Source organism: Verticillium dahliae, genomic scaffold (genome assembly GCF_000150675.1).
Source record: "Verticillium dahliae VdLs.17 supercont1.7 genomic scaffold, whole genome shotgun sequence".
Lineage (NCBI taxonomy): Eukaryota > Fungi > Ascomycota > Sordariomycetes > Glomerellales > Plectosphaerellaceae > Verticillium > Verticillium dahliae.
The window spans coordinates 227549-243245 of record NW_009276917.1 but is presented as its reverse complement, the minus strand read 5'-3'; the positions used below and the strand labels follow the sequence as shown (position 1 = coordinate 243245).

Below are 15697 nucleotides of genomic sequence, written 5' to 3'. Positions count from 1 at the left end.
CCAGCGGACTCTGCCCAACGACAATCGACGCCCCTCCCCGGTCCTCCATGGTCGAGCGGTTCACTACGTTGCACTTCGCCGAACACACACCCCACGGACCCAAAACGATTGACGTGATTAACCCTGATGTCCCCCCCATTCCTCCTCTGAGCACGCGAGTTCGAATCGGCGGTAGAGATGTAGGGACCAGCTTGTCCTGAACTCTTTTGCCGGTTCTACATCGTGCAGTATTGTTGCGAAGAGCTCGAATGACGACTCTGTGTTCTTACCTTGCACGGACAGGTCGGTTTGCAGTAGTTTCGTCTAATACTGGTTGCATACCCTCGCCCGAACGCCACATCAGTATTTCTCAGGCTGGTGTAACAAAGTAAGAGATTAAAAGATGTTCCATTTGGTCGTGTTCTCGTCTAATAGAGCGTTGTCCAAATTTGTTTGGCATCGGTTCGAATATATCTACCCCCTGCGAACCCAAATTCCTGAAATGAACAGTCTTCTAGTCTGGCCCGACTCCACGTAATTGCAAAGAGAACCCCCCCAAGATGGGCTGACCGGTCAAGAAAGCACATCGGCGCCCCAACACCAAGTCCAAGATAGCACGGCATCATGCCTCCCCGAGGGAGACGCTACTCTACTCGGTCGCCATGGGCGTCGTTCCCGCCGCAGATGCAGAAGGCGACCTTGTTGCCGCCCCGCCGCCGTTAGGCAGCTGCAAGAACGCGTCGTAGTATCTGTCCAGCCACCTGGCCGCCTCGACACCCGAGTCGTCAACGCTCGAGTCCCACCTTCCGACGGAGCCGACGTAGCCATCGGGGCGAACGTTGACAATGGCGACCTCGCCGGGGCCGAGACTGCCGAGCCACTTGTTCGTGCACAGTGTGCCGCGTGTATCCTGCTCAGGAATGTCATCAAGATAGAAGGTCCAACGGCTGTCTTGCAAGAGGGCAGGCAGATCAGAGATCTCGACATCGGTTTTCGGCATTGTAGCTGAATTGTTAGCATGCATGGTCGAACATTGCAAGATGGAAAGGAGACTTACTAATGAGGGCAAAGGTGAAGAGGTGGCTGACGGCAGTGTAACGCTCCGGCCGCGAGTAGATGTCTTCCGAGGAGGGCAGACGGGGTTGCGCCGCGTATGAGGCACTGGCGGCGGCGGACAGTTTGCTGATGAACGAGTTTGTCGAGGCGATGGCCTGGCAGAAGGTCTCCAGGAATGGGTTGGATGCTTGGATGTCCCACATGAGAAGGTAGATTCTGAACTGGCCCATCATGGGAATGTCGAGCTGAATGTCGACGGGGTTTGAGTCGATGTAGCGTGTCACCTTGGCCGGTGGCAGCAGGCAACCGGGCCGGGCGTCACCCATGAGCATACCCTGGGGTTCCGTCTGATTGAGAGGGCTCTCGGCGTACTCAGCGCCGACGCCCGAGATGAAACGCACGTTGGTCTTGAAGTTCTCGGACAAAGCAACAGCGTCACCACCGGCGATGCGATTGGCGTGCTCATAGTCAAAGTTGACAAGGTCAAGAGCAATCTTCCTCCTCTCCTCTTCATAACTCTCAAGTAGGCAGGGCTTGGCAAGGCCTCTTACTGCGAGGTTGAGCTTCCAGGCAAGGTTCCATGAGTCGTGCATGGACGTGTTCATGCCTTGAGCGGCTTTGGGCGAGTGAGTGTGCGAGGCGTCGCCGGCGAGGAAAGCGCGCAGGTGCGAGTCGCAGAAACGGCTGGCGACACGCTGGCCAATCTGGTAGCGTCCGAACCACTCGATGTATTTCCAATCGACGTTGTAAGGCGCCATGATTTGCTTGGCGCGGCGCATGACAAACTCTTGGCCGAGCTGCTGTCTATCGACCTTGGCGCCAGCAGACTTCAGCTCAATGTAGAATCGCGTCATGTTGCGTTCGCGAGGAATGATGAGGATGGATCCATGCTCCTGAGAGTAGACGAGAGTCTTGGACCAGATATCGGGAAAGTCGGTGATCAGCTCGCCGTCGAGCACACCCCAGACGGCAGCCTGCGAAAGGCCAATGGCTTTCGCCTCGGGGATGCTCTTGCGGACCTTGGAGTGCGCACCATCGCCTGTCAAGTCAGTCAGCTGTCGCGTCGCGAAAATAGCGCCAAGGCGACAAGAACTTACAGCCGACAAGGTACTGTGTCAATATCGTCCTCCGGTCCTGGGTGACATTGGCCTTGCAATTCACTTGCAATGGGCCGGCCTTGTTCTCCGGGACACTGAACGACTCAAAAGCCGTGTTCCTCCGCACCTCAACGCCGCGTTTCTTCAGGTCGTCAATGAAGAGGCTCTCCACCATGCCTTGGTGCACCAGCAGAATGTACGGGTCCAGGACGTCAATGACGGGCGGGTAGTGCACCTCGCGACCCAGCCTGTGCAGCGGCTCTTCGGCGGTACTCCTCCAGAAAGAGATGTCATAAACTCGAACGCCGCGCTTCAGCAGGGGGTCCGCGAGGCGCATCTGTCGAAACGTCTCGATTGTCTTGGGTTGCAATCCGTCCGCCCTGCGCGGAGAGCAGAGTTAGCATGTGTGGTCATCGCATGGGGATGGTTCCATCAAGAAAGACTCACCTGCCCACAGGCGTCTGATCAGCTCTTTCGTCAACAACCTCTACCTTGACGCCCATGCGTCCCAGGTTGGCTGCAAGCATGAGACCTGCCGGGCCAGCACCAATTACGCATACCTGCGACTCGATTGGCGGCTCGGGCAAGCTGCGCAGAAGTGTGAGGGTATCCGAGGAGCTCTCAAAGTTGGTCTGGAGGCGGTCGACGCCAGATTGCCGGTCCTCCATCGAGGGTTCCGACTGCATGGCGCTCGGCACCATGGCTTGAAGTATTGTTGTCGTTGTTCGCGACAGCGGCGGCGGCGGTGTGTTGCGAGTTGACAAGGCGGACGTGATGCGCCGTTCCTTATTCCGTCTTCGTCTCTTGACAGTTTTTCTCTCAAGGCTCAAATTATCTAGGTGTGCTATTCCTTGTCCTCTCTGGGCGGGTTCGTGTTACGGTTCGCGATCGTTCGGCGGCAGCACGAGCCGGCTGGGATATCGGTTTCAGGAAGTCGTCGATCCGGCGCAGGATGCCAGACGGGCGGGCTTGCTCGCACGCGAGAGGTGGAGCAGAAGGGACCAAGGTGTCGGGGAGCGTCACTGGGAGCAGTCGAACCGAGCTCGGTCGTTTGCTATCGGGGGTTCAGGGTCAGGCAGACGCGCAATCCGGGGATCGACAAACGACCAGAGTTGGAGGTTGACTTTGACGACGCCTCCGGCAGCAGGAGAAAGAAAGGGTAAAAGAGCAACAAACTAGCACAGCTCAGGGCGAGCTGCTAGCGTAAAGTATGTATCAATCACTATCAATCGGACTAGCCGGACATGAGCGGACTTTGGGGAGCGGGCAGATGGTGCGAGAAGAGAGAGGGCAAGCCGCCTCGCGAGCCCAGTCGAGGAAGGCGGTGGTGGTCCTTTGCCCAAAAAAAATGGCATGACTTCACGAGGCTCGTGGAGTGAGAATGGGCTGATTTTCGCAGAAGGGACCACCCTGGCCACGTTCCTGCTTCCCCACGCCGCGCCGCGACATTTCATCGCCCCGTGATTGGTCGCATCGGAGGCTGCCCCTCTCCGCGGGGTACTTCTTGCCCTGCACGATAGCCCGTGGCTTCCCACGACTCTCCCATCACGGCGGGTCCCGGTCTTTCTGTCACTGGAGATCGGGGTTGCGCTTGCCGTCGTCTTGTGCGCTGAGGTGTTACAAGGCAAGGTACGGTACAGGGGGTTGGACCCTCCTGAGGGGCCGAACCCCCCTGAGGAGACCCTGTAGTGGGCCCGTCACGGCACCTTGTGGGAGGGGGTTCTGGAACCGGCGCTGTGGCTCTGAGAGCTCTCCACTCAGGTGCTGGGGGGTTCCTTCCCTTGATGGTGATGGCTTCAGTATTCCGACATTTGTCTAGCTCCTCACCTGCTAGACAGACATTCATGGCCTGACGATGCAACGAGATGGTTACACAGCATTGCCGAGACGGCGAGTCGTATCTTAGCCCTGTGGCAATCTGGTAGCATCGCAAAGAACATACATTGGCACTGCATTGGTTTACATATTCTCCCGACCACTCAGGAAATATCTGACACGCAGGTGAGCCGCACAATGCAACCCAACTGTCGGGTCAGATGGATGATCAACCAGAAGAAACCTTCCGCATTACATTCAACATCATATCCGAACATCGTCTCACAAAAGAAAACCTACGTCCATCATCATGCCACGACCCCTACTTCACCAGCACGGTGCTCTCGTCTGCCTCTTTGTCCCTGCCGTCGTAGTGCTTGTCGAGATCCTTGACGACCTGCCGCCCCGAGAAGCTCGACATGAGCTTCTCGCTCTGGGCCCGCAGCCTGACCTGCCACCAGTGCGGGTAGGCACGGAGACCGGCAAGGCTGGCGCCGGCGCCGGGCACGATGACCTGACCGCTGCGGCCCGTGAGGACCTGGCGAACGATGGCCTCGGCGACCGTCTCGGGCTCGAGCGCCGGCATGAGGAAGGGCGTGTCCTGGTTGTAGCCCGTGAAGAGGGCCGTCTTGGTGTAGCCCTGGTTGACGAGCACGGTGCGGACGCGGGGCGCCTTGTAGCGCGTCGTCAGCTCGGCCGTGAGGCCTTCGTGGAACGCCATGGCCGCCGCCTTGGACGCGCCGTAGTCGACCATGTTGGGCACGGCGAGGAAGGCGGCAAACGACGCGACGGTCACGATGGTGCCGTGGTTCGCCCGCACCATGGCCGGCAGGAACGCCTGCGTCGTCCAGTAGTGCGCCAGCGCGTTGACGTCAAACGTGAAGCGGATGTCGCGCTCCGACGCCTCGAGCACCGTCTTGCCGCGCGCAACGCCCGCGTTGTTGATGAGCACCGTCGGGTCGCCGACGCGCCGCCGCACCTCGTCGGCCGCCGCCTGCACCGCCGCCGTCGACGTCAGGTCGCACTGTACGTACGTCACGTTGGGCCCCGCCGAGAAGGTCATGGGCTGAATGTCGAGCACGATGACCTGCGTGCTGCGCTCGGCGAAGAGGCGCACAATGTGCCCGCCGATGCCGCCGGCGCCGCCCGTCACGAGCACAATCTCGCGCCGCCAGTCGTACCGGTCGCTCGTCCAGTTGTTGAGTACGCGGTCCGACAACCAGGCGTTGGCCCACCGGGCGAGCGAAGCGTAGAGGAGGAGCTTGATGCGCGCAAATGCTGTGGGGTAGAGGATGGCCAGGTCGCCGCCCTTCTTGGTGTAGCGCGCCAGGAGCACGAGCGGCAGCAGCACGCTGGGGTTGAGGGCTGTGCGGCCGAGGAGGGAGAAGATGGGATCCGCCGTGAGGCCCTCGCGAGGGAGGATACCCTGGTGCATCGGCATGGTGAGTGGTCTTCGGTAGTGAAATAGGGTGCGTGGCAATTCGTTGTAGACGAGGCCCGAGTCACGATTTCGTACGTTGAGATATGGGAACGAGCGAGGCAGCACGCCAGCGAGAAGGAGACACCAGACTACTAATAGGAACAGCTTCTCTGTAGCTCATCATCATCCAGCACGCGCCCAGGGTGTCGGGCATGCAGGGTAGAGGAACACAGCTTCAGTTAGTGCAGCTCGAAGGGGGTACATGCTCCTGGCGGCTCGCTCCTCGTCCCCCGATGTACCCATGGCACTGCCTCCTAACATTGGAAATCGGACGATTGCTCAGACAAGCAAGCTATTCGTCCCCTCTTCAGATCGCAAACACCGAGGTCCATGCAAGTGCTGTGTGGAAATGCGGGGGAGGCTGGACGTGCTCCTAGCGAGCAGGGCAACGAGCGCCACCAGAGGCACCAGCCGAAGCACCAACACCAGGAGCGGAGGCCGCGCTAGGCCGATCGTGCATTTGAAGGGAGCGTCGCCCGCGCGTCTTAACCCGTTTAGGGGAACCAGCTCGCTTGCGGGGCGGGCATTGGGTCCGCGCCTCTCGTGTTAATCCCCTTGGGAAAAGGACGTTGCGAAAGTTGCACTGACAGGGGGATGGAAATGATTCAATTGGTGAGTATAGAGGTAATCTGCAATGCGACCTTATTTTTCAACCTACTTGGGAACGAGGTTAACTAATTGGCAGGTGATCGAGGCAACGATGATCTCAAGTGAACCTCGGTAAATACAAGCTTAGCAAACAGCATGGTTTGACAACAATGTAACGTCCGTGAGCCATCTTTCGTCACCTTTCCGAAGCATCACGAACACATGCAGACCAATTGCGAAACAGCAAAGCCTGGTATCAAACCAAACCCTCAGATTAAGTACTAAGAACAGCACCGCCGGGTATCACGAAGAGAGCAGCAAACTTCTCAGCAGTGCAGACCGGAAAAAAAATGACAAGAGAACATCCATCCTCACATGGCCAGAGCACATCCGATCGCCGCCACAGATAGCCAGCTGGCGCCGCTCCTCCAGCTGAGCGCACCCGCGGCGCCAAGACCGTCGCCGGGGCGTGCATCGGGCTTCAGCTCGCCGAAATCTCCATTGTCGTTATCATTGTCGTTGCCGTTGCCGTCCTCGCTCGCAGGCTTGACCTCGATCTCCGTGGACCCGCCAGGCGCCGCGAAAATGCCAACGGCGTTGGCCCCGTTGACGTCGAGCTCCTCGGGCGAAAGCAGCGGGTTGTCCAGCGCGTCGCAGTCGGGCCGGTCGTCCCTCTCCTCGATTCTGTTCGTCAACCGCACGGGGACGTCAAAAATGGTGTAGTGATCCTCGCCGTTGAGACGAAAGTTTTGCCGGATCGAAATGTTGTAGAGGCCGCGGTCGCTATCGTCACCCGAGGGCTGGCCGTCGCCTACGAGACAGCGGGGGAAGAGCCAGTTGACGTGCTTGACGGTGCTGCCGGGCTCCTGGAGCATGATGGGGCCGAGGGTGTGGTTGTTCTCGGTGGCGGTGCCGTTGGAGATGGTGAAGTTGCGGCCCGTGACATAGCTCGACAGGAACATGGTGATGTTGAAAATGCCCGAGGGGCTGTCATCGGCGTAGGGCGGCAACGGGATTTCGCCGTTGGTCGTCACGTCCAGCGAGACGTGGAGGTTCTCTGCGCATGTTAGCAAGTGTACCATCGCGAGACTTTAGTCACTTGACGGACCTCCTCCCAGAGGGGTGCCGGGTTGGGGCGCATTCAGAATAGCGAGACCAGGCGTGTAGATCTGGCCGTTATTGATTGTGAAGTTTTGTGCATAGTCGTCGCCGTCAGCAGCGGCCGCCAGCAATGGCAACAGAGCCACAAGGGAGAAGACCGTGAGCATGCCGAAGAGGTACAGGCGCAAAGGGGGAAAGGGACGGCAAGGAGGGAGCGAAATAGACGGGCGAGCAGAAGGGCCGTTCGGTGGGCGTGGAACAACTTTTGAGGCGTTGAGACGGACCCCACGGAGCGGTACAGCGATCCGACAGATTCGCAACTGCGATGCAATGGGCCAGACCGGGGTCTGGGAAGCGGAAGGGTGGAGTTTCAGTCTGGCAGCATAGATGGAGGGGTCTGGGAAATGAGCCCGTACACCAGGGTGGAAGAACAGTATTTGCGAAGAAGTCTTTCGACACTCGGCGATGAAGGTAGTGTGTAGAATGACTCTCACTCTGATGTTTGCAGCGGAAAGATGAAGATGTCGCAAATCGAAATGGCACGAGAGAGGTCTTGGTGTGCGACGTGGGTGTTATCAGGCCCATCACCGTCGCCCTTCCGATCGAATCTTCACTGCATGATCTTAGGCAAGATGCTTTAATGCTTCGTGGCGCTAACGGATGGCAGCTCGCCGAAGTGCTTGGTCGCCAGCGAGCATGGTCCGCGGTCGTGCCTCTGAGGCGTAAAGCAGGTGAGGGCCATCTTCTTGGAGGCTTGGGTCGGTGCCGTTGATCCCGTTCCTGAGCCTTGGACTGGTCGGTGCACTGGAAACCTGCCCAGACAATTCGGAATGGCATCCATGGAGCGTTGAGATGACGTTGACGTGGGCAGAGGGGGTGGTTGAAGCAAAATCAGGTTTCACATTGACCTGGCGAGGGGTCTTGTCCAGGCGAGGCGAGGTCTGATGATTGGCAGAAAGAGGCACGAGCCAGGACCAGGCTCTTTCTCTTCGACCCATCTCGCTACAATGACAGATCGCGCTACGGCCGAGAACGCCCTGTCGGCCCTGCTTTCCGCCGCCTCTGTAGCGACGACATGGCCTGAACTGCCTGCCGCCAATACCTGGCGTAGGTACCTAGGTAGGTACCTTAGATATATGGGCATCTGCATATATTATTCCAACCCTTCCACCTTGACCATCACCAATGCAAACACAATCATAGACACGCCTCTTCTCTGGCTTTCGAGACTCGTCAAGGTTCTCGCTGCACTGCCCCGTGACGACACAGTCTCTCTATTTTCAGGGTATTTTCACGGTATTGAACGCATTCGATACGTGAAGCCGTCCAAGCAGACTTGCAAACGGCAGTGCACGTAGTGGACACCAAATGTAAGTGCCTCCCCTCCTTCCGCGCCATCACAGCATCCAGCTGGAAAGATCAAGCCATATCCCACTTGAGCTTGAAAGTCGTGCTGGGGACCTTGTAGCTAGCGAGCGCGGCAATGGCTCCAGCGGCGTCTGTGGCAGTCGCAACGATGCTGGCATTGTCGCCCTTGACGAAACCTTCCGCCGCGGCATGTTCGATCCAAGAAAGAATGCCATCGTAAAAGCCATCAGTATTCAAAAGACATACACCCCGCGAGTGTATACCGAGCTGAACCCACGTGGTGGTCTCGAGGATTTCCTCAATGGTACCGTATCCGCCAGCGAGAGCAATAAACCCTGAGCCGGGCCCGCCATTGAAGACCTCGCGGGCCATCATACGCTTACGGGTGTGCATATCGTTGACGATGGTGGTGCGACCGTAGATGCTCTCGTCGGGGACCTGTAGACCAGGACTGGCATCGTGCATCTTGTCGCTCCGCTCGTACTTGACCAGGGCCTCTGGTATAATGCCGTGAACGGCACCGGGACCGGATAGAGACACAAGAGTCTTCGCGACCTCTCCCATGAGGCCGACAGTTCCACCACCATAGACTAAAGACAACTGTCAGAGAGGCCCAAGTTTTGCGTCAAATATGTCTTGGGATGCCAACCTAGGTGCATGTCATTTGCAGCCATGAGGCGCGCAAGCTCCCGGGCTGCTTCCATGTGAACAAGCTTGTTGCCGTCCGAGGCGCCGCAGTAAACACACAGTACTGTCCTGCGCGGAACAAGGTTCTCATCGGTGGCAGCCACGGCAGCGGGCTCATGGGTGGCAGTTGACTCAAGGGGCTCTGCCGAAATTGTAGACGATTGAAGGCCGGTTTCCATATCTTCAGAATTATGAGAGACGATATTGGAAATGGTGATGAAGAAGAAAGGCTGACGAAGCGCGCGAGAGGCCTGCCTGGTAAGGAATGTTAATCCGATCAGGTTTTGCTTCGTGTGTCGAGAGTCTGAAGATAGGAAAGACTGTGATCATGTTTGACGAAGATCAATCAAAATGGCACATTGCCCATAATATATACTCTGTGTACAGGCAGTTCTTTCTAGGAACACGATATGCTCTGCTCGTCCTCGAGAGTCACCAGCACACTGCTCGGCCGTGACACGGACCCACTTGGTGTCAGGCTCGTCCCGGCCGAGCCTACATTCTACACCACGTCTTGACAATTGCCCAACCTGGAACTCGGCCGACTTGTCTCTCACATCGTTGTGCTCACCCGAGAAAGCACAGCAATCCACAGGTGCATCCCTGTGAGTCTGTGGTGCCACGCATAATAGCGACGACGCAACGAAACAACCCATGGCGAATCAGCCGCAGACACGCAGCAGTCAACGGACCGTGCTGGCATGTACCGAGTGCGTGCGACGAAAGATCCGCTGCTCCAAGTCAATCCCATGTGACGGCTGCGTTCGCCAGAATAAGGCGAGCCTCTGCCGCCGAGAACCAGTGGCGCTCACGGCGCGGCGCTCGGCGCCACGGTCCACTACGCTGCGCGCAAAATCAGGTGCGACGGCCAGAGAAAACACAGCGGCCGCGGAGAGCGCGTCGCAGGTTGGTAATTCGGCGTCGATTCATGACGATGTGCGCTATGGAGCCAGTCAAATTGCCGCTGGTATATCAAGTCAAGCGTCAGTAGTCGCCAGGGCGTCAACGAACGATGCTCGAATTCCCGGAACAGGAGCATCGCGACGCCCATCTGAGAGCAGTGACAGGGAATTTTGTCCGCCAGAACCCACCGCGGATATCGCATCCCAGGTCTCAGGCAATCGTCGTCTCACAGGCGATCCTTTAACGGACGAAGCGGCCTCGACGCTCGAGTTCCTTGCTCATGGTCGCCAAAATGTTCTTAGAAGAATTCTAGAAACAGACCACCGCTCCCCATCTACGACGGAGACACTTGTTCGAGGGGACATGCCATTCGACCCATTTTACCCAGTTGGGTTGTGTCGAGAGATGCTCCGGGTTCATCAGACCTATTTGGCATGGATGCATACAGTTGTCCACCTGCCGACCTTTGGGCATGAATTTGAGGCTTGCGTTCTCGCTGGCACTTGCGACAGGTTGTGGGCGGCGTTGTACTACGCTATTCTGGCAGTAAGTTCTGCTTACTGCCTTCGGTATCCCTCGATACTGCTTGCAATTATTGCTAACGACATGATGTATACAGCACACACTGTATCATGTAGAAGGGAGTTCTCTACTTGCTGATGAACTGCAGTCCTATGGTTTGTTTGTACGCTCCAACCCTTTATCAGCAGGATGATCTGACCAATCCATAGCCGGAGTAGACCTGACACGCACTCTCCTGGATAAGAGTGTTGATCTGCTATTCCAAGGAAATTTCATGTCCGATCACAGAATCACGTCTATTCAGGCTATTTGTCTTTTGTTGCAAGTGGCTCATAATTTTGATAAATCCGACATGGTCTGCATACTCGTCTCTACAGCCATACGCATATCTCAGTGCCTCAATCTTCACGTCCTTGGACAAGACGCCCCTACCACAGCAACAACCAATGGCACTGGACGAAAAAGGAGTGACCAGGAGCTTGTGGAGCGGGAGATCCAGAAACGTATCTGGTGGTTTCTCGTGCGATACGACTGGCTGCAAATTCCGTTTCAGAACATTTGCCAGATTCATCCCACACAGTTCACCACGCCCATGCCTCTGAACTGCTTTGACGAACTCGAACGCATGATACGGGATGGAATGGTTGACACTCAGTCAGACCACGTGCCTACTTCAACTCGCTGGACAGTCACAATGGACCAAGGTGCGTCATCTCTCATGATACCCGATCTTTAGCAACATTATATCCTTGCTGATCACGAGGTGCTATTCTGCCCCTTGCAGTATCAGTTCTCATATGGAAGCACCAGGACCGAATAAATGCAGGCAACGCTCAAGGAGGAGGTTCGCAAACGCTTGAAGCCTTGTATGAGCACGTCATCTGGGCCGACAGAGAGATTAAACACCTCTATGCCACCTGGCCGCTCTTCATGCGCGAGGTGGATGCTTCGACGGTTCAGGCTGGAACCAATGAATGCCTTCCTACAGTTCCGATGCCGGGACTCCTGCTACTTTGCACTGCGCACAAGGTGAGATTTTCTGAACTTGTCCTCAAATCGTATCTGCGTGTGATGCAAACTCACATGATGTGTTATCCCAAGATCCTCAGCGTACATCGGCACTTTCAGCTGCTGAGTTTTCGGGACAGGCGCTTTGCTTTTACTCAGGTAGGCTACCTTCAGCCAGCTTTAAGAAATCCGTGACACATGCTGAACTTCTAGATGTCCTGCCTCGCCATTGTTGAGCGTGCTCTGACAGCCATTCAAGCGTGGCCTGACACAACCGAGACGCGCATCGCGCGCCGGATGTGGACGACCCTAACCCAAGTTGTATCCTGCTCAGTCAATCTGGTCTTTGCCCTTGTCTTCAAAAACGAGAACCCCCTGATGTACGACGTGTCCAAGCTCCGGAACTTGCTTTCTTTCACCAAAGACTTTTTGCAGCGTGAGGAGCACGCGAGCTCCATTGCTGCGCGGGGAGTCAAGCTCATTGGCGCTTTGGCTGACCTTGAGCGGTGGCCTGAGGGTCCAAAAGACATCGAGGAAGAGATGGGCCGTCTTGTGCGGCAATTTGCCGCAAGTGATGGCCGAGGACATGGCATGGCCCAAGCTGAGGCGCAGGGGATTGTATTCCCACCGCTAAGCCAGGATGTTTGGGACATATTCAACACGGGGGGGAGCGTCTTCTCTGAGTATCTGATGGATCAGGATTTTCAGATATGAGAGGATTGTATGGCCTATTGTGCCGCGTTGGCCAGATACATGCCTCACGAACTCATTTGCACGACCCGCTCAAGATGATCAGGAGCTCATTTCGATATGTGTGTTGCTCCCAGTATGAGTCTCAAGCTTCATTCGCTGCCTCGAGAAGCATGGCTTTTTTCTTCAACTGTCAACATTCTTCTTGTTGGCGACGAGTGGTGACAGAACGGATCTCAGTGTAATGTCGTCGGAGTGAAGGGCCCTCTTACCAGATACATCTCACTTCGACTGCCAACAACCTGAATATTGGCATCAAGTCCCAGACAAGTTTCTACGAGGGGACAAGAGTGCATGGAGGCGGCGTGTGTGGTAGGAGTCGATCTAGCATCTGGCTTGGGCTGCTCAAAGTTCCTGAGTTCCGAGAAAAGCGGGTCTTCACTGCCCGAAAAGAACGATGGATCTGGACATCATCCCCGGCCGGCCGATCATGTGGGCCAATCATCACCAGCGTGAGCCATTCCAACACCGAGGCCGAGGCTCACCACCGAAGAAATTTCACCGTGCCAGTTTTTACTTTACGATTATTTCATCAAACAGTCAGAGCCGAACCGTCACGCCATGGCAAGCAAGGCATCCGAGTCGCGGAAACCGCAGGCTTCGCCGCTGAAGAACGGCTACCTCATCCTCTACAACGCCGTCTCCGCCAGCATCTGGGCCAGCATCCTCTTCCGGACCGTCGCCGTCTACAGCAGACACGGACCATCCGCAGTGCCTCTTGCCGTAGCGAGCTGGACCCTGTGGGCACAGAGTGCCGCCGGCATGGAGGTCATTCACTCGCTGCTCGGTATGTTTCCTTGTTATCGATCTCATAAGGTTCGGGCCGCTAACCAGTGTCGCGCGGGTGTAAAGGCGTCGTTCGCGCTCCTGTCTTGACGACTTTTGTCCAGGTCGCTGGCCGTTGCACCGTTCTATGGGCGTACATCCGCCCGTTCCCCCAGGTTGCACAGGATCCCGCTTACACCGCAATGGTCGTGGCATGGAGCATCGCTGAGGTCATTCGCTACTCCTACTTTGTATTCCACCTTAGCGACATGCTGCCCTGGGCCCTGGTTTGGTTGCGGTACAGCATGTTCTTTGTTCTCTATCCCGTCGGCATTCTGGGCGAGATCAGACTCGTCCTTTTGGCCACCGAGTTCTGGTGGTTACACAGCCAGGTCGTGCCCTACATCACATATGCTGCTCTCACTCTTTACGTACCGGGTGAGTAGAAACTTTTCAAGGAACTCATAAAGGCGACTGAGCTAATGAGTAACAGCGTCATACATCTTATTCTCCCACCTGATGAAGCAACGTAGAAAGGTACTCGGAAACCCAAAGGCTTAGATGTCAGAGCGTTGTTTAAAACAGAGTGAAGAGGTCTTCCACACGTACTCCGCAGGCAATAGAAGATGGGTGGTGGGTCGGAACACATCTGAATTATGGCCCTCCGCAGCTAGGAGTGATTGAATAGAAGATATTGCTTTTAATAGAAAGTGAGGTCTCAATTCCCCAAGCCAAGTCCAATTTAGACGCAACATTCACTACCTTATGCAGGGATACATGACAACAGCCATGGCCCTCCTCAGCCTCAAAGCAACGCAGCCTGCGTCATTCCCGGATACCTGCTGCTGCGACTTCTTGAGTTGCTGGAATCGACGACGCCGATTGCGTGGCTTCTCGTTCTTCAATCTGGCCCGTTCCAAAAATGCCCTCTGTGGCCTCCGTGTTTATATTGGCAGCCGTTGCATTTTGCTTCCGAAGCCACCCCTCAAATCCTTCGCCAAATCGTTCAACCAACTCCTTCATCTCGCCTCGAACTCTGTAAGCATGTCAGCAGTGCTTACTTTTGATGTTGCTAATCAAGTATGCAACTTGGACTCACAATTCCCGATAGTTGGTATTTCCGGGATACAATGCGGAAGAACAGACATTGAAACGGCTGTCAGACAAGTCGTCAGTTTCGGCTCAACACAGTCATGGACACAGGAAGTCGCTTTACTTACAGGGCATAGAGCATGTTGCGCCCATCAAAATCTTCAGCAGGGGCTGAGACAGTGAAATGGTTAAGATAGGCCTTGACGTACGGCTTTCCCATCTTCTGCCTCACAGGTCGCCACGGTGACATCTCGTCTGCAAGATTGCCGTCAGACCATATCTGGCACTACTGAAACTGGGATGATACTCACATTCGTTATGAGCATACAGGCAGCATGCATCGAATATTTTCGGCAGGCCTGTCTCCAGATCTGTCCCGGTGTTGCCTTCCCATAGGTCGCCATGGACTAAGCGAGGGAGGATCTTCCTCTCACCAAATTCCATGGGTCGCAAGAGTCGCGGAACGACTTGGGACATGACCTTTTCCCTAAGGGCAGCGAATTCCTCATCTAAGCCTTGTGACGCGAGCTCATGTTCGAACATGATGTTAATGTTTCTTGTGAAGCACTCCTCCCAGGTATCGCACCACGTCGTGTCCTGTGGTAGACGACCCTGGTATGTCGTAATGGGAAATCCAAATTTCCCGTTTGGGGAAATACCCTTGGTATGAAGCTCGGCAACAAGCTTGGGGAAAGTCTCGAGAGAGCACAGCTGGTCATCCATCTCGTGAAAGTCGCACAAGAAAAAATGTATGTTGTCGTTGGACTTGTACGTGCCCCAAGAAATCGGCTTCGGTGCGAGTTCCGGGAGCGTCGAGTGCAAGGCGCTCATGGAGACGAATTCTCCGTTGACCATGCCTTTCCCTACTTCGCCGATCGAGACCTATCGAGGCGGGTTCGTATCAGCAACTTGAAACCGCGTGTGGATGATGATTACTTGCCTTGAGGAAATACGATGTCATTTGCTCATCCTCCTCCATCACCACGCGGGCTGTCCTCGTCCAAAAGCTTGCCCCGTGGGAGCTGATCTCGAGGAATTCCGAACCTTTGGGAAGTGCTAGAGCTGAAAGTCAATCATCGCCGACCCCGTTGCAGCGAGAATCAGGAGAACTCACCAGCCTGCACGTTTTCATCCAGGTAAGTAACAAATTCTTCTGGAACTTCTGGCTCTTGCTCCCAATGAGGGAGTCCATCCCAGGCCTCGTCCGTCATTATGCTTCCAAGAGTTGTGTCGCGGCACCTGATTGTGAGTGAATTGTTTTTCCTTAGTTGACGTTGAGCTTCCTAGAGCAGCTCAAGTGTTGGGGCGATTGCACATTTATCAAGATGCTCGTCATAATACTTGGTGCGGGGAACGTAACTGCGTAGCTTGGCAATAATGAGGCGGCAGGAAGGTCGTTCTGGTGGCACATTGAGACTTCGATCAGGCTGCGTCGCTGCACCCACACTCAGTCTTCGGTCACAGAATCGGGGCGGGTGAGGTGGGG

At 55.9% G+C, this 15697-nt stretch overlaps 8 protein-coding genes across 8 annotated transcripts; 3 read left to right on the top strand and 5 right to left on the bottom strand.

Moving 5' to 3' along the window:
- Window positions 1-369: 369 nt before the first annotated feature.
- VDAG_04157 (phenol 2-monooxygenase) lies at window positions 370-3270 on the bottom strand. Its single transcript, XM_009650604.1, has 4 exons — window positions 2580-3270; window positions 2133-2512; window positions 1037-2074; window positions 370-930 (listed from the first exon to the last, which is right to left on the bottom strand). Exons 1-4 carry the CDS (start codon window positions 2816-2818, stop codon window positions 629-631), a joined length of 1959 nt encoding a protein of 652 aa, XP_009648899.1. The 5' UTR covers window positions 2819-3270; the 3' UTR covers window positions 370-628.
- A 999-nt stretch (window positions 3271-4269) lies between these two features.
- VDAG_04156 (estradiol 17-beta-dehydrogenase) lies at window positions 4270-5388 on the bottom strand (the record flags this gene model as incomplete). The annotated part of the gene is made up of 1 exon (XM_009650603.1): window positions 4270-5388. The coding sequence occupies one exon, from the start codon at window positions 5386-5388 to the stop codon at window positions 4270-4272; it is 1119 nt and encodes a 372-aa protein (XP_009648898.1).
- Window positions 5389-6386: 998 nt separating this feature from the next.
- VDAG_04155 (uncharacterized protein) lies at window positions 6387-7283 on the bottom strand (the record flags this gene model as incomplete). Its single annotated transcript, XM_009650602.1, has 2 exons — window positions 6387-7072; window positions 7124-7283. The coding sequence occupies 2 exons, from the start codon at window positions 7281-7283 to the stop codon at window positions 6387-6389; spliced, it is 846 nt and encodes a 281-aa protein (XP_009648897.1).
- A 470-nt stretch (window positions 7284-7753) lies between these two features.
- VDAG_04154 (lysine decarboxylase family) lies at window positions 7754-9350 on the bottom strand (the record flags this gene model as incomplete). Its single annotated transcript, XM_009650601.1, has 3 exons — window positions 7754-7769; window positions 8552-9074; window positions 9134-9350. 3 exons carry the CDS (start codon window positions 9348-9350, stop codon window positions 7754-7756), a joined length of 756 nt encoding a protein of 251 aa, XP_009648896.1.
- Window positions 9351-9825: 475 nt separating this feature from the next.
- On the top strand, window positions 9826-10789 carry VDAG_04153 (uncharacterized protein; the record flags this gene model as incomplete). Its single annotated transcript, XM_009650600.1, has 2 exons — window positions 9826-10620; window positions 10694-10789. The coding sequence occupies 2 exons, from the start codon at window positions 9826-9828 to the stop codon at window positions 10787-10789; spliced, it is 891 nt and encodes a 296-aa protein (XP_009648895.1).
- A 159-nt stretch (window positions 10790-10948) lies between these two features.
- On the top strand, window positions 10949-12318 carry VDAG_04152 (uncharacterized protein; the record flags this gene model as incomplete). The annotated part of the gene is made up of 4 exons (XM_009650599.1): window positions 10949-11300; window positions 11387-11625; window positions 11698-11763; window positions 11818-12318. 4 exons carry the CDS (start codon window positions 10949-10951, stop codon window positions 12316-12318), a joined length of 1158 nt encoding a protein of 385 aa, XP_009648894.1.
- A 597-nt stretch (window positions 12319-12915) lies between these two features.
- VDAG_04151 (uncharacterized protein) lies at window positions 12916-13680 on the top strand (the record flags this gene model as incomplete). The annotated part of the gene is made up of 3 exons (XM_009650598.1): window positions 12916-13141; window positions 13207-13557; window positions 13613-13680. The coding sequence occupies 3 exons, from the start codon at window positions 12916-12918 to the stop codon at window positions 13678-13680; spliced, it is 645 nt and encodes a 214-aa protein (XP_009648893.1).
- A 74-nt stretch (window positions 13681-13754) lies between these two features.
- VDAG_04150 (uncharacterized protein) lies at window positions 13755-15679 on the bottom strand. The gene is made up of 6 exons (XM_009650597.1): window positions 15326-15679; window positions 15152-15267; window positions 14523-15093; window positions 14340-14466; window positions 14219-14275; window positions 13755-14155 (listed from the first exon to the last, which is right to left on the bottom strand). Exons 1-6 carry the CDS (start codon window positions 15420-15422, stop codon window positions 13945-13947), a joined length of 1179 nt encoding a protein of 392 aa, XP_009648892.1. The 5' UTR covers window positions 15423-15679; the 3' UTR covers window positions 13755-13944.
- Between the last annotated feature and the right edge of the window lie 18 nt (window positions 15680-15697).